Consider the following 25,077-nt stretch of genomic DNA (forward strand, 5'->3'; position numbering starts at 1 on the left):
TTCATAAAATTTGTTTTTGCCTCGACGGACAGTTCGTTCAACCAATTTAAAACGAATAGGATGCACTGAAGAAGCTTTTAGTGTTGATGATATAAAGAATCATAGCATTTTATTGTTTCATGGCCAGGTGGTTTCTGCGAAGAAGTATTCGTCCGTGTTGCCAGCAGCTCCAAAAATCCATAGCGAAAGGAGGAAAACCGTTTTAAGAGCTGCACAATGATTGCGACGACAAACTCAACAGAGGGTGGAACACAGACGGAAGCACATGAATTATTGCCATGTTCCCCCACCTGGGTAGTTGGGATACAACAACAATCGATTTCTTTCTCGGCAGTTAACATTTTCCTCTCCATCACAGCATTTCTTGGGAATTTTCTAATCCTTGCTGCCCTTAACAAGGAATCTTCCCTTCATCCACCGTCCAAACTCTTGTATCGTTGTCTGGCAACAACTGATCTGCTGGTTGGTCTTGTTAGCCAGCCTCTCTATGCTACTTACTGGATGTCCTTGGTTTACGAACACTGGACTCTTTGTCAATACGCAAGGGGCGCAGCCTACATATTAGGCCATGCATTATGTGGTGTGTCTTTCTTCACGTCGACGGCCATAAGCGTGGACAGACTTCTCGCTCTGTTGTTGGGAATAAGATACAGACAAATAGTAACTTTAAAGCGCACATGTATCATAACAGCTACGTTTTGGATTTTATCCGTCGCCAGTGGATATTTTTCCGTTTCACGTCCTCAAATTACCCTTTGGGTCCCGGAAATTGTAATGCATTATCCGTCGCCGCTGGATCGTTTTACATTTCACATAATCGAATAGTTATTTGGTGTTCTATTATTTTAATACCGTCATGCTCGGTGATCTCAATCGCCTCGTACACAAAGATTTTTCGCACTCTTAGACATCATCAGGCTCGAGTACAAGATCATGTTCAACAACAGCCGAGCCAAACAACTGCTCTGAACATGGCAAGAAACAGGAAGGCAGCAAACACTGCACTGTGGATGCAGTTAGCATTAGCTCTTTGTTATGTACCAAAATTTATAACGCTGCTTATGATCAATTATAGAAAAACTTATTCTTTACATGTAGTTGTCATCGATGGAATTACATGTATTATATTGTATTCCGACTCCACTTTGAACCCGTTTCTTTACTGCTGGAGAGTCAGAGAAGCGAGAAAAGCAGTAAAGCAGACAATCCGACAAGAATTTTGCTTTCCACGGAGTTAGATATAATTTCACGGAATTGTCAAACTTGCATTAATCAAGGACTGAGAAAGAAAGATAGAATGAAACAAAAATAATTTTTCAGCATCTGCTGTGTTCTAGATGCCTTAATGTTTGCCTATTTATGCTGATAAATATCACATAAAAACACCATACCATTGTTTAGAAATCTAACCCCGTCGGCTAAAAGATAAATTGAAACGGGCAGAACTAACATCACCCAGATGCCGAGAGGTGCTATCTGTTTGACTTTCCTCCGACATACTTTATGGCAGGGCCTCTGTGAACCCGCTGCTTTTTTTCATGTCAAATACTAATGCTATCACCTGATTATTTCGTGTTTTAAAATTGATGTAGTGAACCATATAATAACTACGCGCTCTTGTGGACTGAACTGCTCCTGATTATAAGCGCACGATTTATAAGAATTGAACGAAATTAGTTCTTTTAGATGAGAATATGTCTCAGCCTTGAGATAGAAAGGGTACATAGCGAATGCGAGATATTGTAGATGTTAGAAAAGTTTGTAAAGATGGAAATTTAAATCGACGGTTTGTTGGTTTAGTTACTTTACATTTATTACCTGTTGCAATTCCTTCAGGTTCTTGTCAGAAGCGAAAGGAAGAGAAACTAGCTTGTAGATGTTTTTCAATAACGAGATATCAATAAGATATTGTCTGAAATTACTAGGAATCTAAGTCCACCGAATAATTTTGAATACATTGATGTGTTCGGAGATTTTAACGGTTGTGACTTTTATCTCAGAAGCATTCCGTATAATATGCATAGATTACGGTGGGAGTTTTTTCTTGTGCAATTGGGGATCATTAATGCTTTGCGGAAACATATGTCTTTCCGATTCCAGATGTGTAAAATTCTAAAATTTAATCTAAGAAATAAATTTTATTTAAATAACAAAACAAAACTTTATTTTTAAAAATTTCTTGACATCTACGTCCATAGATTAATTTTCAATTGTCAGTTAAATGCGATAACTATCGAGTACTTTAAATTCAAGAAGCAAAGAAAAGAGTTTAAGATCACAATTAGCTGCCGTTGGAATAAGACTGAGAGAAATTATGGAGGATGGAATATTGAATAAACATTGAAATGGCTGTTTCAGAGTGTGATGGTTTAATTAAGTAGCAGTTTTCACCTATTATGGTTCCTTTTATAAATTCTGATCAGATGCGACAAGAAGAGAAAATAACTGAGGGATGTTTTCAAATAACGAAACGAAACGTTAATTTAAAATTCAAATTTCTTGATATCTACGGCCATAGATTAATTTTTCAGTTGTCAGTTAAATGTTTTCGGAATTATAACAGTTTTCAATTTAATTCAAGACTATTTTTCGTGTGGCATGAACATTTTGTGAGCGATTTAAATTTGCGGATGGAGACAATTTGTGCTTTGTGGGAAAAATATTTAGTACGTCTCTACATGACTGACAGTTTCGTCAGTGAAACATCAGACTGAGGGCGAATGTACTACCGAAGGGTCAGAAAGGTAAGAAATGGTTAATTTCATTTTTTATTTTTTCCTTCTTCCGTCTTCGCCATAGTTTTACAAAGAGGAGGTAAACAACTGGTAGGCGATTGATCGATAGATTTTTCGAGTGTGTCCGAGGACAAAGAATGTACTCTGGATACTTGCAATTCATTCACTTTCGTAGCTTATAATTTGGCAAAAGATAACAGACTTTCGCAATTTTTTATTGAATGCGATTTTTCAGCGGGAACGTCGTTTGCGGATCGACAAATATCCTGAAAATTAATTCAGGTATACCGTTCCGGGCCAATTCTTATTTCTGTATCTACAGAGAGGTTTATCAAAAAATAACAAACTAACAGATGTCTTCATCCTTTAGAGTTTTATTAGCTCTTATTTAAAATGCATTCTTGAATAAAGTTTATCAGGCCGAGAGACACCTTTTAGGGGGTTTAATTCCGTTAGAGGGTTCCCTCAACAAATTTAAAACGAGTAGGATGCACTGAGGAAGATTTTAGAGTTGATGACATAAAGAAAATTAAAAACGAAGACAATGCAAGAGAATAATTTAAGATCACAACCAGCGACCGTTCGAATGAGACTGAGAAAAATTAGGGAAGATGGTTCTTTTTATAAATTCTGATCAGTTGCGACAGCAAGAGAAAATAATTGCGGGATATTTTCAAATAACGAAACGAAACGTCAAACATTTTTCTCAAATTTCTTGATATCACAGGTCCTAGATTAATTTTGGTTGTCAGTTAAAGGTGGTCGGAATGATGATTGTTTCTGAATTTCTTTCAAGACTGTTTTTCGTGTGGTGTGAACATTTCGTGGGAGTTTTTATTTTTGCGGATGGAGAAAGTCTATGCTTTGTACGAAAAAGATTAGGTCCGTCTCTACATGACTACTAGTTTCATCAGTGAAACATCAGCCGGAGGGGGGATGCTCTACTGGCAGGACAGAAAGGAATGAAGGAAAGAAATAATTTGAGTTTTATTATTCCCGTTTGCCATCTTCTCTATAGTTTAACAAAGAGGAAGTAAAAAGCCGGTGGGCGATTTGTCGATAGATGCTCCGAGTAGGTCCTAAAACAAAGAATGTGCTCTGGATATTTGCAATTGATTCCCTTTTGTAGTTTCTAATTTGGCTGAAAATAACAAACTTTCGCAGTATTTTATTCAACGCGATTTTTGAGCGGGGAACGTAATTTTGCGGATCGCCAAATATCCTCAAAATCAATGTAGATTTACCGTTCCGGGGCACTTTTTATATGTTCATCTACGGAAAAGTTTGTATGTTTTTTTTTTGTTTTATTATTATTTTTATTATTATTATTTTTTTAATGTGGAACTAACGGTTGTCCTTAACCTTAAAATTTTTACCAGCTCTTATTTAAAATGCGTTCTTGTATGAAATCTATCGACCAGATGGACACCATATGGGGTTGGGAGGTTAATTGATGCAAGGCACATCCTCCAAATTTCGAGAAAGGTCTATATGTATTGTTAACTAATTGTCTCGACTGCCAGTTCGTTCAACCAATTTAATATAAGTTGGATGCATTGAGGAGGTTTTTAGAGTGGATGATATAGACAAAAATAAGATTTCACTGTTTCTTGGCTAGGTGGTTGCCGTGAAGAAGTATTATCCCGTGTTCCCAGCAGTTCCGAAGAACCGTAGCGAAAGGAGAAAAACCGTTCTAAGAGCTGCACCATGATTGCAACGACAAACTCAACAGAGGGTGGAACACAGACGGAAACATATGAGGTATCGCTATGCTCCTCCTCCTTGTTAGTTGGGTTACAACAACAATCGATTTATTTCTCAGTAGTTAACATTTTCCTCTCCATCACAGCATTTCTTGGGAATTTTCTAATTCTTGTTGCCCTCAACAAGGAATCTTCCCTCCATCCACCGTCCAAACTCTTGTATCGTTGTCTGGCAACAACTGATCTGTTGGTTGGTCTTTTTAGCCAGCCTATCGCTGCTACTTATTGGATGTCTGTAGTTCACAAACACTGGAGCCTTTGTCGACATGCAGTGGACGCAATCTACATATCAAGCTATGCATTATGTGGAGTGTCTTTGTTTACGTTGACGGCCATAAGCGTGGACAGACTTCTCGCTCTGTTGTTGGGAATAAGATACAGACAAATAGTAACTTTAAAGCGCACATACATCATTGCAGCTACGTTTTGGATCTTATCCGTCGGCGCTGCATCAATTTCCATTTCACACTCTCGAATAATCCGTTGGTATAGTATTTTAGTTATAGCGTTATGCTCAGTGATCTCAATTGCCTCGTACACAAAGATATTTCGCACTCTTAGACATCATCAGGCTCAAGTACAAGATCATGTTCAACAACAGCCGAGCCAAACAACTGCTCTGAACATGGAAAGATACAGGAAGGCAGTAAGCAGTGCACTGTGGGTGCAGTTAGCATTGGCTGTTTGTTATGTACCAAAATTTATAATACTGGTTGTTATCAATCATAGCAAAACTTATTCTTCTCGTTTAGTCGTTATTGAAATAATTACATCCATTTTAGTATATTTTAACTCCACTTTGAACCCGTTCCTTTACTGCTGGAGAATCAGAGAAGTGAGACAAGCAGTAAAGCAGACAATCCAACAAGCACTTTGCTTTCCATCGACTTAGATATATTTTCTTGGAGTTGTCAGACCTGTATAGATCAGGCGTAATTTGAAGGGAAAGAAAAAAGAAGATAGAATCGTACAAATACGACTTTTCAGCATCTTTGGTGTTTGCCTATTTAAGCCAACAGATATGAAATCAAAACACAGTACAATTATATAGAATTCTAACCGCGTTGGCAAAAAGACAAATTGAAAGGCAGAATAAATATCAGTCAGACGTCAGAGGTGTGTACAATACAGTTCTTCCTCATCAGCTGGCTCACAACTTTCCATGCTTAACTGAAATTGCCGCCGAAGTGTTAACCAGTTTTTTAATAGTAAAATCCCAAAGTAAAAAATCGCGGAGAAAATTTTTTTTTCGAGAGAGATTTCTTTCCTGACGTAATGAGCGTGCACAATAGGAATGTAAAGCACGCTTACGCAACTGAATTTGATTAGACAAATTCACTAGCTATGTTATAATCTAAAAGGCTAATTCGAAACGGATTGTCGATAGTCATTGCACGCAAAAATAAGAGAAATACGGAATATGTAGGACATTTTCTCGTGTTATTACATGTTTGCAAAAGGAGCGAGACATTTAGTAAAGCTTAAGTCGAGTAACTTTAATTTTTAAACGAGAATACAATGTAGGTGAAGAATTAAGGATCATAACCGGCTGCCGTTCGAATGAAACTGAGAGAAATTAGGGAGGATGGAATAATGAAAAACATTGAAACGGCTTTCTAATGGCGTGTTAGTTTAGTTAAGAAATATTGTGCATTTGTCATGGTTCCTTTCATAAATTCTGCTCAGATGCGAGAAGAAGAGAAAACAACAGAGGGATGTCTTCAAATAGGGAAACGAAACGTTAAAGATTTTTTTTTTTTAATTTCGTGACATCTACGGCCATGGATTAATTTTAAGAGCGTGTCCACGAGAGCACCAGGGAGTCGTGCTACATGCCACCTCACCGATTTCAATGAAACTTTGTCAGTTTAAAGGGGCTACCCCAAAACTCTAAAGACAAACTGGTTTCTGTTTTGGTTTTTTTTTGGGGGGAGAAAGACCACCCCCGGTTTCTCTGGGTTTTCACCAAGGAAATCGGTAAAATTAAAAATAGTAAAATAGGTAAAATGTATGAAGCTCTCACTGTGATGGTATTTAACCAATTACTCTTGGGGTTTACACACAATTTTTTACATCATAGCTAATGTCTGCCGTAAGTATCAGTCAATTTGATTGACGACTTGTCAATCAACAGAGGTAAATAAACGACCATGTTTTTAGACTTTGCGATTCATCCAAATATTTGACAACTTTGAGCTCAAATATCTCCCCTTGCCAGAAAGCTACAACACTAATCTTGAAATCCCTTTATAATTCATCATTTCATCGCTGAAGAAAATTTAAAAAATCTTTTGAGCACCACCGTATTTTTGTCTTGGATGCCTTTTAAAATCTGCGCCAGTGACAAGTTTCTCTCAACTACACCTGTCACCCAATTCTTGCTGAAGGCGATCACTTGACAAAATATTAAATTATGTAGGAATGGAAAATTTCACGTTGAAAGAGATGCATGTAGGCGAAAAATCGATAGGAAAATAGTAGCGTTTCTTTCTTCTGTTGTTTATTACTTTAAAGATTTGCTAAAATCAGGAAAAAGGGCTTTTGTACGGCACAAAAAATTCATTAGTCTATAATTTGATTGTTTATCATCATCATTGCTCATTTTAGGTGATTTTAAAGTCACATGCTGCGTGTTGATTGACATTACTACAAGTACCAGTGTGCTCCAACTTCGGCTGTTACAGACGAGAAATTCTGCGCTCATGGATTAATTTTCAGCTGTCACTTAGATGCGCTCGGAATTATTACTGTTTTGAATTAATTTCAAGACTGTTTTTCGGGTGGCATGAACATTTTGCGGGAGTTTATTTTATGCGGATGGAGACGATTTGTGCTTTTTAGGCAAAAAAGTAAGTCCGTCTCTACATGACTAACGGTTTCATCAGTGAAACATCAGCCTGAGGGCGCATGTTCAACTGAAGAGACAGAAAGGAAGGAAGGAAGGAAAGAGACAATTCAAATTTTATTATTTCCTTCTTCCATCTTCTCTATAGTTTTACAAAGAGAAGGTAAGCAACTGGTCGGCGATAAGTCGATAGATGTTTCCGGTAAGTTTGAAAACAAAGAATGCGCTCTGGATACTCGCAATTGTTTCAGTTTTGTAGTTTCTCATTGAACTGAAGATAACAGACTTTCGCAATATTTTATTGAACGCGATTTTTCAGTGGTAACGTCATTTTACGGATCGACAAATATCCTCAAAATCAATTTATGTATACTGTTTGGGGCCAATTTCTTTTTTTTTTTTAAAGAGGTTTTTTCAAAAACAACATATATTAACAGATGTCTTCATCCTTGAAATTTTTTTCAGCTCTTATTTAAAGCGCGTTCTTGAATGAAGTTTATCAGCCAGTGGGACGCCTTTATAGGGTTTATTGATGCAAATCATACCCTGAAATTCCAAGATGGATCTATGTGTATAAATATCCAATTGCTTCGACGGACAGTTCGTTTAACCAATTAAGGACGAGTAGGATGCATTGAAGAAGTTTTGAGAGCTCATAATATAAAGAATTATAGCATTTTATTGTTTCATGGCTAGGTGGTTGCTGCGAAGAAACATTCATCCGTGTTGCCAGCAGTTCCAAAAATCCGTAGCGAAAGGAGGAAAACCGTTTTAAGAGCTGCACCATGATTGCGACGACAAACTTAACAGAGGGTGGAACACAGACGGAATCACATGAATTATTGCCATGTTCCCCCACCTGGGTAGTTGGGATTAAAAAACAATCGATTTCTTACTCAATAGTTAACATTTTCCTCTCCATCACAGCATTTCTTGGGAATTTTCTAATCCTTGCTGCCCTTAACAAGGAATCTTACCTTCATCCACCGCCCAAACTCCTGTATCGTTGTCTGGCAAAAACTGATCTTTTGGTTGGTCTTGTTACTCAGCCTCTCGCTGCTACTTATTGGATGTCAAGCTATGCATTATGTGGGGTGTCTTTGTTGACATTGACGGCCTTAAGCATGGACAGAAATCTCGCTCTGTTGTTAGGAATAAGATACAGACAAATAGTAACTTTAAAGCGCACGTGTATAATTACATTTTTGCATACTCGAATAAGCTTTTGGTATGGTATTGTAGTCAACTTTCATGCTCAGTAATCTCAATCGCTTCGTACACAAACATATTTCGCACTCTCAGGCATCATCAGGCTCAAATACAAGATCATGTTCAACAACAGTCGAGCCAAACAACTGTACTAAACATGGCAAGATACAGGAAAGAAGTGAGCCGTTTGTTATGTACCAAAAGTTATAGTGTTGCTTGTGCTCACTTAGAGAAAAACTTATTCTTCACATGTAGTCGTTATCGATGCAATAACAACAATTTTAACACATTTTAAATCCACTTTGAACCCGTTTCTTTTCTGCTGGAAAGTCAAAGAAGTAAGGCAAGCAGTAAAGTAGACAATCCGACGAGCACTTTGCTTTCCATAACCTTAGATATATATTCTAGGAATCGTTAATCAGGCGTAATTTGAAGGGAAAGAGAAAAGAACATCCAATGAAACAAACACGATTTACAGCATCTGCTGTGGTTTAGATGCTTTTGTATTTGCGTAATTATACTGATAGATATCAGATAAAAACACAGTACCATTGTTTGGCAATCTCACCCGTCAGCAAACAAGAAAAATTGAAAGAGAGAATTAACCCAGATGCCGAGAGGTGCTTTCTGTTTGGCAAGGCCTCTGCGAAATCGCTGCTTGTTTTCTCGCTAAATCCTAAAACTGTCTTCTGCTCATTCTATGTTTTTAAATTTGATCTAATAAGCCATATAATAGCAACGCACTATTGTAGACTAAACTACTCCTGATTATAAGCGCACGATTTATGAGAATTGAACGAAACGAACTGTTATAGATGGAAATATGTTTCAGCCTTGAAAGAGAGAAGGTAAATAGTGAATGGGAGATGTTTTTGAAGTTAGGAAAGTTAATAGAGATAAACATTGGATGAACGGTGTGTTGGTTTAATTGCTTTTATATTTTTTATCTTTAGTGTAGTTCCTTCGCGTCCTTGTCAGACGCGAAAGGAAGAGAAAATAACTTCTAGATGTTTTCAACAACGTGAGATCAATGAGGTTTGTTTAAAACTGCTAGGAATCTAAGTCCACCAAGTATTTTTGAATAATTTTATCTGTTTGGAGATTTTAACGGTTGTGATTTTTATCTAAGAAGTATTTCTGTGTAATATGCAAAGATTGCGCTGGAAGTTTTTGTCATGCAATTGGAGATTATTTATGCTTTGCGGGAACAAATGTTTCTCCGATTCCAGATGCGTGAAATTCTAAAATTTATTCTAAGAACTAAGAGAATCAAGCAGAATCCGAGGAAGATAGATTTTGGGGGATCATATGGTTTCCAATGCGGAACGGAGAGGGTCAGTCGTCGCTAACAGAGTACAACGGGGAGACTAAAGAATAAGGAGTCTACTGTATATGTAGTTGGGAAATTGATCGTCGCAGTTTCTAATAATAGATGGCTTTCTTTTGACGATAGATCGTTTGTCCGAAAGAAACTTTGAAGGATAAGAAAAAAATAGATAGAATTGACACATATTAAATATATTAAAAGAAAAATTCGAAACGAATGGTCGGTACACACCATATTATTTTGCAGGAGGAAAAGAAATACCGAATTTAATTATATGATATTTTCTCGTGATATTATATGTAATATATATATGTTATTTGCCGGCTGGGAGGTCCGTATGGTGAAAAACTGTGACCGAGGTCTTGAAAATACTGCCCGAGGCCGTAGGCCGAGGGCAGCATTTTCAAGACCGAGGTCACAGTTTTTCACCATACGGACCGACCCTTAGCCGGTAAATAACATATTTATTGTTTTTAAACTTGACGAAATTCTCTCCGAAAGAACCCGAATGATTTAGAGCTGTTAATACGGCAAGATCTTCCATAAACTGAACAATTTTTGAGCGAGTAAATGGTAGTTAAAATAGAGGTGAAGCAAATTAAAGAGAGATGCCTCAGCGAAACATTTTCATTTCCGTAACGATAAAGGTGATTTAAAAGGCTTCCAAACAAACTTTGAAACATTATTTTTACAAGTATCTGTTACAATCTGACACCTGTCAATTAGAGAGCGCGTAAGAAAAAAAAAAGCATAAGAGCATTTGAAAAACAACGGAACTAGTTTGGCAAGGACTGTCACGACAATGTTTTCTTCAAAATCAGTCAATAATCTAACGGAAAGTATTATTCACTCTCATCGACGATTCATTCATGTACGAAGATTTACCTCTGTTCATTAAGTAAACGGCGAGGAAAGTAATTGTGAGTAAATTCAACTTTTTTTTATTTTGAAGTTGTGAGAGTTCGCTCGTTTGTTTGCTGCAATGGCGTGTGTAAATCTGGTCTTTCCTTCACAAAAACTAAATTCGAACGGCACACTCCAACGAGACACAAGGGAATTTAATGCGGCCTTTTCTCAAAAAATTCCTTCAGTTTCTGTTGTGTAATTTACGGTACAAATGTCCAAATTGAACGGAATTGGAAAGACTCACCGGGAGCCTATATTTGTTGTAGAACTTAAATTAAAACTTTGCTCGCTCTTTCTCTACTAACAATTTTCTCGAGAAAATTCAGATATTAAATTAAAGTTCCATCGTTCAGTTTAACTGTAATCAAATACCTCACGTTTTAACTTTCTGGGTACTTTTTGTGAACGATTAAATTAATTGCAGACAGTTTTTAGGCCGCTTGTCAACCAACGTAATGACACTATTGTTTATACAAATTCATTCTGAAACCAATATTTTTCTGTCAACCAAAGTGATTTGAGAGAGAGAAAAGAGAGGATTCATAAGTTATTTATCGGCTTGAGGTAGTGACCGACTTGTTTGCTTTAAAATACTGCCCAGCCGGAAAACGAGGTATATTTATGAAAAATGACAACGAAAGTTGGGATGTACTCGGCGATTCACGAAAGCGTTACCGTGGCCCGTGGGCAGAGATAGGAAAATACTGACCGGGTAAAGAACCAATCAGATTGCAGGATTCGTTACCGTGTCCTCTAAAAAAACAATAAATTATGTTACATTATATGTATATTAAAAGAAGCGAGACCTTAAGTCAAATATTTCTCATTTAAATTTCGAATGAAACTTTCATGTTTGATAATTCTAACTGCAATAAATGGTCCCTGTTTTCCGATCACTTGAAAGACCAAAACAATTTTTTTCTGAGTGACGCAAAAACTAAAAAATGCATATTTAAAAAAAACAAAAAATAATAATAATAATAGTAACAATTTCTTGACTATTCCAATATTTTGACATTTTAATTGGCATGTAAATTGATCCATATATGGATCAATTTTGTCTTCTCAGCTTTCACGATCGAGTAACCTTAAATTTAAAAACCGAAGACGATGTAAGAGAAGGATTTAAGATCACAACCAGCTGCCGTTCGAATGGCACTGAGAGAAATTAAGGAGGATTGAATAATGAATAAATATTGAAATGGTTTTCTAAGGTTGTGATGGTTTAGTTAAGTAACATTTTGCATTTATTATGGTTCCTTCTATAAATTTTGATCAGATGGGAAAAGAAGAGAAAATAACTTGTAGATGTTTTCAAACAACGAAACGAAAGGTTAAACATTTTTTTCCAAATTTCTTGACATCTGCGGCCATCGATTTTCAGTTGTCAGTTAGATGTGTTCGGAATTATGACTATTTTCAATTTATTTCAAGATTGTTTCCGTGTGACATAAACAATTTGTGAGAGTTTAATTTTTGCGGATGGAGACAATTTGCGCTTTGTAGGAAAAAAAATCATGTCCTTCTCTGTATGACTGACAGTTTTATCAGTGAAACATCAGCCTGAGGGCGGATGCTCTACTGGAAGGACAGAGAGGAATGAAGGAAGGAAGGAAGGAAGGAAGGAAGGAAGGAAATATTTTGAATTTTTACTATTTCCTTTTTCCATTATCTCTATAGTTCTACACAGAGGAGGTACAGAGCTGATAGGCGATTAGTCGATAGATGTGTCGAGTAAGTCAGAAAACAAAGAATGCGCTCTGGATACTTGCAATTGACCTTTGCAATGTTTTATTGAAGGCAAACTTTCCACGAGAACGTAGTTTTGCGGATCGACAAGTATCCTGGAAATCAATCTAAGTCTGCCGTTTTGGGCCAATGCCTCCTTTTTTCTTTATCTACAGAGGTTCACTTTAAAAAATATTAAACGGACAGAGGTCTGTATCTTTAAATTTTTTTATGAGCTCTTATTTAAAATGCGATCTTCAATGAGATTTATTTAGAGGAACACCTTATGGGGTTTATTAATGCAAGTTACACCCTCCAAATTTCAAGAAAGTTGTATATGTATTGTCACGTAATAGTCTCGACGGACAGTTCGTTCAATCAATTTAAAAAGAGTAGGATGTATTGAGGAAACTTTTGATGTTCATAGTAAATACAAAAAAAAAAGAAGATTTAATTGTTTTTTTGGGCAGGTGGTTGCTGCGATGAAGAATTATTCCTTGTTGCTAGCAGGTCCTAAAAACAGTAACGGAAGGAGGAAGACCGTTTTAAGAGCTGCACAATGATTTCGACGGCAAATTCCACAGAGGGTGGAACACAGACGGAAACATATGAAGTATTCTAATGCTCTCTCTCCTTTTTTGCTGGGTTACGACAACAATCAATTCATTTTTTGAGCAGTTAACATTTTCCTCTCCATCACAGTATTTCTTGGGAACTCCTTCCTCCTCGTTGCCCTAAACAAGGAATTTTTGTTTCATCCGCCGTTCAAACTCTTGTATCGTCGTCTGGCAACATCCACTCTCTTTGTTGGTCTTGTTAGCCAGCCTCTCCACGCTACTTGTTAGATGTCTTTGCTTCACGAACACTGGAATCTTTGTCGATACTCAAGGGGCGTAGTCTTCATATCAAGCTTTGCATTATGTTCAGTTTCATAGTTGATGTTGACAGCCACAGGCGTGGACAGACTTCTCGCTCTGTTTTTGGGGATAAGACAGAGACAAATAGCGACTTTAAAGCGTTCATGTATCGTTACAGCTACTTTTTGGATTTTACCCATCGCCGCTGGATCATTTTCCATTTCACATACTTAAATAACCATTATTTTGACATAGCATTATGTGAGTTTCTCAATGGGGTTAACTTATAGCCATAAAACCGCAAAAGAAATTTGACCACTAAGCATAAAAATTGTCAAATTACTTAACCGTTAGTCGTATAAAATTTTAACCTCGAAAATTATAATCTGGTAACAACTCATAGAATTATGTTAATCGGTCCCCGTAACATGGCCAACATTTTAACCTTTAGCCGTAAAAGCCATAACCCCATTGAAAACCTCATACTATTACAGTGAGCCCATAATTCTCAAATGCGAGTTTTTTTGGCTTTGATCGTTTAGCCTTGGAAAATGAAATTTGCTCGAATTTCGAGAATTCAGATAATGTTGACGTCAATACTAAATTAAACGGGAAGCAAGGTTGTCAAGCTTGCAATGTTTTGCTATTTTTCGAAGACAAGGAAGAACCTCAGCCATAGGAAATGTTATCATTCAAATTATTGCTCGGTGTTACTGCTCTCTGGTTGAAAGTTTCTTGCAATTGTCTGGGGAAAAGAGGAAACAAAAATGTTAAAGAGCGCAAATTGCCGTTGGCAGTTTTCAGGAGAGCGCCTTGCAGATGCACGGATCCTACAACGTAATTGTAGTCCAGTCCATTTCCCTAGCTTATCGTTGCAAGAGAGAAACTTACTTAGGTTGTACTGTGATAGATCTTGTGGTGAATATCAAATATTTCAAAGGGGTAAACACTAAAGCCTGAAGTTCCCTATTCAAAAAAGAATAAAATTTTTCATGTTTCATGTTTAATTACATCAGGAGTAATAAATGTGTGATGTAAAAAACCGAAATACTGTGTAGTTAATGATTGAGTGGTGAGGCCAGACAGAAAAAAATTTGGTCATGACCTACGGACCGAGGGCAACGAGGTCCTTGCTTCATAGCCTACGAGTAGCCGTACTCTCCCCCGATGGGGAAACGGAAGCGAGGGAACGTCTACGCAAACCTTACACTAATCGTGTTCCGTCACTCTAATTTATGCAAAATAATGTTACTTGATGATGTTTTTTTTGCAAAGTGACACGTGTTAGCGTAAGTGTAATCATTTTCCATTTTTTCAGGTAAATTTGCAATTTAGCGTCCGGGTTCAAATTTATACTTTGCTTTAAGGATGTAGGAAAAGATTGTGATCGTTTTTTTGGTATAGAGTTAGAAGAGGACGATGTTTGATTAACATTGCGCTCACGAAACTAGATTTCAACGTCCTTGCAGTTTCTGCTTGCATTTGTAAATAGTGCCACGGCCGTCGAAAAGAGTTGGATCATTTGCCACAGAATCTCAAGGATTTCAAAGATTTCTTCAAGAGATAGTTACGCTGCAAACGTGAAGAAAGAGCGACTCTTTACTCAGTCGAAAGAATCGCTGCAAGAAACAATTAGCTTTAATTTAGCTTCGCAGCACCGTTCGTAAAGAGACCGAAAGTTGAGGGCGGACAATCCTCTTGGCCCAAGTACATTAAGATCGTGCACTTGGTCTTCTGTGATAGCTTTAACGGGCGACACAATAAATATAGTGACCACTTTCTTCAAGAGAGAAGAAGCGACTGATCACTAGCGCTACTTGATGCAATAAAGATTTTTCATAGCCAGTTGGTAACGAAACGGAGACATCGAAAAACATATCTATTGCTTTCTGCTGTTCTCCTTGAAATGTCTCTATCCTAAACGTCGCGCAAACTCTCCTTAAAACCTCGTCGTAGATCGCTGTTATCTGAAAAGTTGACCGTGAAAACATTTTTTTCACATTCTTGTTTGTTAATGTGAAAATTAATTACCAACTCGAACCAATCAGAATTGAGGAAAGAATCGACAAATGGGGTTAACCAATAAAATACCATTATATATTTTCCTGCAAAAGGGTGACGTGACGGAACACGATTGGCGTCAGGTTTGCGTAGAGAGCCAAATATTTTCTCGTCCGGCCCCACCGTATTCGGTCAATAGGCATTTTATAGAACGACATACATGCACATAAAAATGATGTAATTAACAGTTTTCGTTTTCATTTCGATTAACCCAGAGAAGGGAAGGGAATAAGCTAAAACACAAGTGATTTGGATACCCAAAACATTGTGACAGCGGAAGTTCGGAAGTTTGGGAAAAGTGATTCATTCATTTTGTTGTTTCATTTTTAAAACATCAGCCGCATCGTCAACATCTCGGTAAGTGCGATTGAAAATCTTTTCTAGTCACTCGGTTTTTATCAGCTTTAGTTATATAATAACTGTAGAGAGGTAAGGCTTTTACTGATGACAAAGCCTAGTAGCTGTTTTTCCGAGCTTTGTGTTTGCAAGATGTAGCTATGTCTCGTTTCGAGCGTTAGCCCTTCACTAAAGCGGCTTATGGCGCGATTCAATAGCCACCTCAGTGAAAAAGAATTCGTTCTACGGTGACTTGTTAATCTCTGTGGCTTTATACCGTTTAAGTTATTCTCATTAACTAATGTTATTAAGTATCGTTCAATTTGAGAAATTGATGATCATAAAACTAAAATCAGACATTTATTTATGTTGTGGACTGTCCCTCGCTGAAGGAAACCGTGGTGCTTCATTATGTGGCTTTCCGGTGGCTATGATCTACCTTAGCTATTAACTTGACCTTTTTTAAGAAGGTTGAACGAACGATTCAGAGATCGCGCTAGATTCGAATTCTACTTCTACAGAAGCGTTTCGTGGTCGAGATACCTTTCACGTAAATCTTTGGACACTAGCGAAATGTTCTAAGGTACATATTTTTCAAAGGGCCGTAACCTGTTACTTTATCTGTTAAAATGCAGAGTCTCGCATAAGAAGATAAGTCATGACGCTCCGCGCTCACGAAGAGAGATGTTTTAATTTTCTGTTATTACATGTATAGTACTAAGCGTACTTTTTCCGTTGAACGAATGCTTCATATCTCCACCGTTAAATTGCTTTCTTCAAAACTTTATGGTTTTATACAATGAATTTCAATCTCATTAGCTAAGATTGTTCAGCATTGTTGTCAACTTATTGTTTCCAGAATCACGTGATCAAAAACTAAAATATAATGTGGACTGTCCTTTACTGGTGTCAGAATATATTCGCGGTGTTACAACTCGTGGTTTTTCAGTTTCCGTAATTTTCAATAATAATTCACGTAAACTTTCTTCGCTTTTTGTGAAAATACCAAAGTCTCCCATAAGAAGAGAGGTCAGTCTAGGACACCGCGTGCTCACGAAGAAAGATGTTATAATCCTCTGTGAGGAACTGAAGGAAGTGTCACTGATCACTGAGCCTACTTTTCAGATGCAATTAGTTTACGAAGCCCTGCCGTTAAATTGGTTGAGAGGCTTTGTTACGCTTTGAAACAAACATTGCCTATTTATGTTAATAGGTATCAAATAAATACGCAGTACCAAGATATATTATTCTAACCCTGTCGCCAAAAAGAAAAATTGAATGACAGAATTCATATCGCCCAGATGCCGAGAGGTGTTATCTCCTTGACTTTCCTACGACGCACTGTATGGCAGGGCCTCCACTAACTCGCAGCTTGTTTTCTTGCCTAAAGCTAAAGTTGTCTTCTACTCATTCCATGTAGTCTAAGAAATGCGGGAAATTGACCGTCGCAGTTTGTAAGAATACATGACTTTCTTTTGGAATAGATCGTTTGTCAGAAATAAAAATATGAACGGCAAGAAAAACAAGACATAATTGACTCACATGGAACATTCTAAAGGGAAATTCGAAACAGATGGTTAGTAGTCACTGCATGCGGAGAAAAGAGAAATACGGAATTTTTACGATATTTTCTCATATGTTTGCAAAAAAGCGAGACTCTTAGTCAAATAATTTGAGTTTAAATTTCGAATTCAAACTTCATTCCAAATAGTTGTGACTACAATTAATGGTCTTTATTTTCCGATCACAAGAAAGCCCAAATTGATATTTTTATGAGTGCCTCAAAAACAGAAAAACGCATATTAAAAAAAAAAAAAGTAATAATTTTTAGAATTTTTCAATATGTTGACATTTTAATAGGCATATCCACCATCCAGTATTAAAAGCTTTAAAGACTCAACGATGACTTCGATCCATTTTGTCAATCCGTGACTATAAATCGATCAATTTTGGCTTCTCAGCGTTCGCCAGAGGAAATTTAAATTGTCAGTTAAATGCGATAACTATCGAGTACTTTAAATTCAAGAAGCAAAGAAAAGAGTTTAAGATCACAATTAGCTGCCGTTGGAATAAGACTGAGAGAAATTATGGAGGATGGAATATTGAATAAACATTGAAATGGTTGTTTAAGAGTGTGATGGTTTAATTAGGTAGCAGTTTTCACCTGTTATGGTTCCTTTTATAAATTCTGATCAGATGCGACAAGAAGAGAAAATAACTGAGGGATGTTTTCAAATAACGAAACGAAACGTTAATTTAAAATTCAAATTTCTTGATATCTACGGCCATAGATTAATTTTTCAGTTGCCAGTTAAATGTTTTCGGAATTATAACTGTTTTCAATTTAATTCAAGACTATTTTTCGTGTGGCATGAACATTTTGTGAGAGATTTATATTTGCGGATGGAGACAATTTATGCTTTGTGGGAAAAATATTTAGTACGTCTCTACATGACGGACAGTTTCGTCAGTGAAACATCAGGCTGAGGGCGAATGTACTACCGAAGGGTCAGAAAGGAAGGAAATAGATAATTTCATTTTTTATTTTTTCCTTCTTCCGTCTTCGCCATAGTTTTACAAAGAGGAGGTAAACAACTGGTAGGCGATTGGTCGATAGATTTCTCGAGTGTGTCCGAGGACAAAGAATGTACTCTGGATACTTGCAATTCATTCTCTTTCGTAGCTTATAATTTGGCAAAAGATAACAGACTTTTGCAATTTTTTATTGAATGCGATTTTTCAGCGGGAACGTCGTTTTGCGGATCGACAAATATCCTGAAAATTAATTCAGGTATACCGTTCCGGGCCAATTCCTATTTTTGTATCTACAGAGAGGTTTATCAAAAAATAACAAACTAACAGATGTCTTCATCCTGGAGAGTTTTATTACCTCTTATTTAAAATGCATTCTTGAATAAAATTTATCAGCCCGAGGGACACCTTTTAGGGGGTTGATTTATGCAAGGCATACCCTCTAAATTCCAAGAAAGGTTTACGTGTATTAATATGTAATAGTCTCGGTTAACAGTTCCCTCAACCAATTTAAAACGATTAGGATGCACTGAGGAAGATATTAGAGTTAATGACATAGAGAAAATTAAAAACGAAGACAGTGCAAGAGAATAATTTAAGATCACAACCAGCGACCGTTCGAATGAGACTGAGAGAAATTAGGGAAGATGGTTCTTTTTATAAATTCTGATCAGTTGCGACAGCAAGAGAAAATAATTGCGGGATATTTTCAAATAACGAAACGAAACGTCAAACATTTTCCTCAAATTTCTTGATATCAAAGGTCCTAGATTAATTAACGTGGTCGGAATGATGATTGTTTCTGAATTTATTTCAAGACTGTTTTTCGTGTGGCGTGAACATTTCGTGGGAGTTTTTATTTTTGCGGATGGAGAAAGTCTATGCTTTGTACGAAAAAGATTAGGTCCGTCTCTACATGAATAATAGTTTCATCAGTAAAACATCAGCCGGAGGGGGGATGCTCTACTGGCAGGACAGAAAGGAATGAAGGAAGGAAATAATTTGAGTTTTATTATTCCCGTTTGCCATCTTCTCTATAGTTTAACAAAGAGGAAGTAAAAAGCCGGTGGGCGATTTGTCGATAGATGCTCCGAGTAAGTTCTAAAACAAAGAATGTGCTCTGGATACGTGCAATTGATTCCCTTTTGTAGTTTCTAATTTGGCTGAAAATAACAAACTTTCGCAATGTTTTATTCAACGCGATTTTTTAGCGGGGAACGTAATTTTGCGGATCGCCAAATATCCTCAAAATCAATTTAGATTTACCGTTCCGGGGCATTTTTTATATATTCATCTACGGAAAAGTTTGTATGTTTTGTTTTGTTTTTTACTATTATTATTACTTTTTTTTTTTAATGTGGAACTAACGGTTGTCCTGAACCTTAAAATTTTTACCAGCTCTTATTTAAAATGCGTTCTTGCATGAAATCTATCGACCAGATGGACACCATATGGGGTTGGGAGGTTGATTGATGCAAGGCACATTCTCCAAATTTCAAGAAAGGTCTATATGTATTGTTAACTAATTGTCTCGACTGCCAGTTCGTTCAACCAATTTAATATAAGTTGGATGCATTGAGGAGGTTTTTAGCGTGGATGATATAGAGAAAAATAAGATTTCACTGTTTCTTGGCTAGGTGGTTGTTGTGAAGAAGTATTATCCCGTTTTCCCAGCAGTTCCGAAGAACCGTAGCGAAAGGAGGAAAACCGTTTTAAGAACTGCACCATGATTCCAACGACAAACTCAAAAGAGGGTGGAACACAGACGGAAACCTATGAACTATCGCGATGCTCCTCCTTCTTGTTAGTTGGGTTACCACAACAATCGATTTGTTTCTCAGTAGTTAATATTTTCCTCTCCATCACAGCATTTCTTGGGAATTTTCTAATCCTTGTTGCCCTCAACAAGGAATCTTCGCTTCGTCCACCGTCCAAACTCTTGTATCGTTGTCTGGGAACAACTGATCTATTGGTTGGTCTTATTAGCCAGCCTCTCGCTGCTACTTTCTGGATGTCCGTGGTTCACAAACACTGGAGTCTTTGTCGACACGCAAGGGACGCAGCCTTCATATCAACCTATGCATTATGTGGAGTGTCTTTGTTTACGTTGACGGCCATAAGCGTGGACAGACTTCTCGCTCTGTTGTTGGGAATAAGATACAGACAAATAGCAACTTTAAAGTGCACATACATCATTACAGCTACGTTTTGGATCTTGTCCGTCGCCGCTGGATCAATTTCCATTTCACACTCTCGAATAATCCGTTGGTATAGTATTATAGTTATAGCGTTATGCTCAGTGATCTCAATTGCCTCGTACACAAAGATATTTCGCACTCTTAGACATCATCAGGCTCAAGTACAAGATCATGTTCAACAACAGCCGAGCCAAGAAACTGCTCTGAACATGGAAAGATACAGGAAGGCAGTAAGCAGTGCACTGTGGGTGCAGTTAGCATTGGCTGTTTGTTATGTACCAAAATTTATAATACTGGTTGTTATCAATCATAGCAAAACTTATTCTTCTCGTTTAGTCGTTATTGACTCAATTACAACCATTTTAGTATATTTTAATTCCACTTTGAACCCGTTCCTTTACTGCTGGAGAATCAGAGAAGTGAGACAAGCAGTAAAGTAGACAATCCAACAAGCACTTTGCTTTCCATCGACTTAGATATATTTTCTTGGAGTTGTCAGACCTGTATAGATCAGGCGTAATTTGAAGGGAAAGAAAAAAGAAGATAGAATCGTACAAATACGACTTTTCAGCATCTTTGGTGTTAAAGATGCTTTGGTGTTTGCCTATTTAAGCTAACAGATATCAAATCAAAACACAGTACCATTATATAGAATTCTAACCGCGTTGGCAAAAAGACAAATTGAAAGGCAGAATTAATATCAGTCAGACGTCAGAGGTGCTATTTGTTTGACTTTCCTCCTATATAGTGTATGGCAGGGCCTCTGCAAACTCGCTGCTCATTTTCTCGCCAAATCCTAAGGCTGTCTGCTGCTCATTCCAAGTTTTTAAAATCGATCTAGTAAGCCATATAATAACAACGCGCTATTGTGATCTAAACTGCTCCTAATTGTAGAAGTTAGGAAGTTAATAAAGATGAAAATTGGATGGATAGTTTGTTGGTTTATTTACTTTATATTTTTCAACTGTTGCAGTTCTTTTGCGTCCTTGTCAGACGCGAAAGGAAGAGAAAAAACTTGTAGACGTTTTTCAATAACGAGACAGCAATGGGACATTGTTTGAAATTACTAGGAATCTAGGTCCGCTGAATCATTTTGAATAATTCTCTATGTTAGCTTATTATAACGGTTGAGACTTTTATCTCGGAAATATTTGCTTGTAATATATCAAGATTGCAGTTGGAGTTTTAGTTACTCAATTGGAGATCATTTATGCTTTTCGGGAACAAATGGCTCTCCGATTCCAGATGCCTGAAATTTAAAAATGCATACTCTAATGTTTGCCTATTTATGCTAATAAAAACCAAATAGAAACACAGTACAATTGTTTAGTATTCTAACCCCGTCGGCAAAAAGACAAACTGAAAGGCAGAATTAATATCACCTAGATGCCTAGAGATGCTATCTGTTTGACTTTTCTCCGATATACTGCATGGCAGGGCCTCTGCAAGCTCGCTTCTCATTTTCTTGCCAAATCCTACTTGGAAAGTAATGCTAGTAAAGCTGTGATGCTAATTCCATGTTTTTAAAATTGATCAAGTAAGCCATATGGTAACAACGCGCTATTGTGGACTAAACTGCTCCTAATAATAAGCGTACGATTTATAAGAATTGAACGAAATGAACTCTTTTAGATGGGAATGTATTTCAGCCTTGAAAGTGAAAGGGTTAATAGCGAATGAGAGATATTGTACAAGTTAGGAAAGTCAATAAAGATGAATATTGGATGGACAGGTCGTTGATTAAGTTACTACATTTTTTTCACCAGCTGCAGCTCGTTCACGTCCTTGTCAGACGCGAAAAAAAGAGCATATAACTTTTAGATGTTTTTCAATAAGGAGACATCAATGAGACGTTTTTTGAAATTGCTTGGGATCTAAGTCCACTAAATAGCTTTAAATAACTTTATATGTTCGGAAATTATAATGGTTTTGACTTTTATGTCAGAGGTATATCCGTGTAATATTCAAAGATTGCGGTGGGAGTTTTAGTTATGCAATTGGATATCATTTATGCTTTTCGGAAACAAATGTCTCTCCGATTTGAGATGAGTGAAAATTTAAAATTTACTCTAAGAAGTAAGAGAATATAGTAGAATCTAAGGAAAAATTTTAGGGGATCGCATGATTTCCAATACGGAACTGTGGGGGTCAGTCGTCGCTAACAGAGTACAACGGGGGGGCCAAAGAATAACGGTTCTATTGTTTATGTGGTCTAAAAAATGCGGGAAATTGACCCTTGCGGTTTCTAAGATGGCTTTTATTTAATGATAGATCGTTTGTCCGAAAGAAAGGTTTGAAGGACAAGAAAAAATAAAATAGAATTGACATATATTGAACATTTAACAATTGGTTCATACGTCAGCGTGCGTTCATCGAGATATGAAGCACGCGGGCACTTTCGAGAGCACGAAAGATGCGTAAGAGTTGCTCGAGGCGTAGCCGAGAGCTAATCTAGCTTCTTGAGTGCTCTCCAAACTTCCCAAGTGCCTTATATCTCGATGAACGCACAGCTGACGTATGAACCAATTGTTTTATAGCATTGTCAACCCTGCGAAACGGGATGAGATCGGCCGTGCCTGTAAGTAAAATAGTAAAATCGCAAAGTAAAAAATCGCGGAGAAATTTTTTTTTTTTCTCGAGAGATTTCTTTGCTGACGTAATGAGCGTGCACAATAGGAATATAAAGCACGCTTACGCAACTGAATTTGATTAGACAAATTCACTAGCTATGTTATAATCTAAAAGGCTAATTCGGAACGGATTGTCGATAGTCATTGCACGCAAAAATCAGAGAAATACGGAATATGTAGGACATTTTCTCGTGTTATTATATGTTTGCAAAAGGAGCGAGACCTTTAGTAAAGCTTAAGTCGAGTAACCTTAATTTTCAAACGAGAATACAATGTAGGTGAAGAATTAAGGATCATAACCGGCTGCCGTTCGAATGAAACTGAGAGAAATTAGGAAGGATGGAATAATGAAAAACATTGAAACGGCTTTCTAATGGCGTGTTAGTTTAGTTAAGAAATATTGTGCATTTGTCATGGTTCCTTTCATAAATTCTGTTCAGATGCGAGAAGAAGAGAAAACAACAGAGGGATGTCTTCAAATAGGGAAACGAAACGTTAAAGATTTTTTATTTTTTAATTTCGTGACATCAACGGGCATGGATTAATTTTAAGAGCGTGTCCACGAGAGCACCAGGGAGTCGTGCTACATGCCACCTCACCGATTTCAATGAAACTTTGCCAGTTTAAAGGGGCTACCCCAAATCTCTAATGACAAACTGGTTTCTGTTTTGGTTTTTTTCCTGGGGGAGAAAGACCACCCCCGGTTTCTCTGGGTTTTCACCAAGGAAATCGATAAAATTAAAAATAGAAAAATAGGTAAAATGTATGAAGCTCTCACTGTGATGGTATTTAACCAGTTACTCTTAGGGTTTGCACACAATTTTTTACATCATAGTTAATGTCTGCCGTGAGTATCAGTCAATTTGATTTACGACTTGTCAATCAAGAGAGGCAAATAAACAACCATGTTTTTAGACTTTGCGATTCATCCAAATATTTGACAACTTTGAGCTCAAATATCTCCCCTTGCCAGAAAGCTACAACACTAATCTTGAAATCCCTTTATAATTTATCATTTCGTCGCTGAAAAAAAATTAAAAAATATTTTGAGCACCACGGTATTTTTGTCTTGGATGCCTTTTAAAATCTGCGCCAGTGACAAGTTTCTCTCAACTACACCTGTCACACAATTCTTGCTGAAGGCGATCACTTGACAAAATATTAAATTATGTAGGAATGGAACATTTCACGTTGAAAGAGGTGCATGTAGGCGAAAAATCGATGGGAAAATCGTAGCGTTTCTTTCTTCTGTCGTTTATTACTTTAAAGATAAGCTAAAATCAGGAAAAAGGGCTTTTGTACGGCACAAAAAATTCATTATTCTTCTAATTTGATTGTTTATCATCATCATTGCTCATTTTAGGTGATTTTAAAGTCACATGCTGCGTGTTGTCTGACATTACTACAAGTACCAGTGTGCTCCAACTTCGGCTTTTACAGACGAGAAATTCTGCGCTCATGGATTAATTTTCAGCTGTCACTTAAATGCGCTCGGAATTATTACTGTTTTGAATTAATTTCAAGACTGTTTTTCGTGTGGCATGAACATTTTGCTGGAGTTTATTTTATGTGGATGGAGACAATTTAAGTCTCTACATGACTGACAGTTTCATCAGTGAAACATCAGCCTGAGGGCGCATGTTTAACTGAAGAGACAGAAAGGAAGGAAGGAAGGAAAGAAACAATTCAAATTTTATTATTTCCTTCTTCCATCTTCTCTATAGTTTTACAAAGAGAAGGTAAGCAAGATGTTTGAAAACAAAGAATGCGCTCTGGATACTCGCAATTGTTTCACTTTTGTAGTTTCTCATTGAACTGAAGATAACAGACTTTCGCAATATTTTATTGAACGCGATTTTTCAGTGGTAATGTCATTTTGCAGATCGACAAATATCCTCAAAATCAATTTACGTATACTGTTTGGTGCCAATTCCTATTTTTTTTTTTTTA

The 25,077-nt window shown here is 37.0% G+C and overlaps 2 protein-coding genes and 1 pseudogene across 3 annotated transcripts; all 3 read left to right on the plus strand.

Annotated features, from left to right (window-relative positions):
- Positions 1 to 216: 216 nt before the first annotated feature.
- LOC149037912 (melanocyte-stimulating hormone receptor-like) lies at positions 217 to 1,241 on the plus strand. 2 transcript variants are annotated; one of them, XM_089186549.1, is made up of 2 exons: positions 217 to 718; positions 793 to 1,241. In XM_089186549.1, exons 1-2 carry the CDS (start codon positions 217 to 219, stop codon positions 1,236 to 1,238), a joined length of 948 nt encoding a protein of 315 aa, XP_089042675.1. In that variant the 3' UTR covers positions 1,239 to 1,241. The 2 variants fall into 2 exon arrangements, with proteins under 2 accessions (XP_089042675.1, XP_089042674.1); XM_089186548.1 differs by having other exon boundaries at positions 217 to 704; positions 779 to 1,241.
- Positions 1,242 to 1,262: 21 nt separating this feature from the next.
- LOC149037913 (melanocyte-stimulating hormone receptor-like) lies at positions 1,263 to 6,660 on the plus strand. Its single transcript, XM_089186547.1, has 2 exons — positions 1,263 to 2,744; positions 4,354 to 6,660. The coding sequence occupies exon 2, from the start codon at positions 4,443 to 4,445 to the stop codon at positions 5,388 to 5,390; it is 948 nt and encodes a 315-aa protein (XP_089042673.1). The 5' UTR covers positions 1,263 to 2,744; positions 4,354 to 4,442; the 3' UTR covers positions 5,391 to 6,660.
- Positions 6,661 to 19,153: 12,493 nt separating this feature from the next.
- LOC149037914 (adenosine receptor A2a-like) lies at positions 19,154 to 20,973 on the plus strand (annotated as a pseudogene).
- Positions 20,974 to 25,077: the final 4,104 nt, after the last annotated feature.

This window comes from Pocillopora damicornis, chromosome 11 (assembly GCF_964200805.1).
Source record: "Pocillopora damicornis chromosome 11, jaPocDami1.2, whole genome shotgun sequence".
Taxonomy (NCBI): Eukaryota; Metazoa; Cnidaria; class Anthozoa; order Scleractinia; family Pocilloporidae; genus Pocillopora; species Pocillopora damicornis.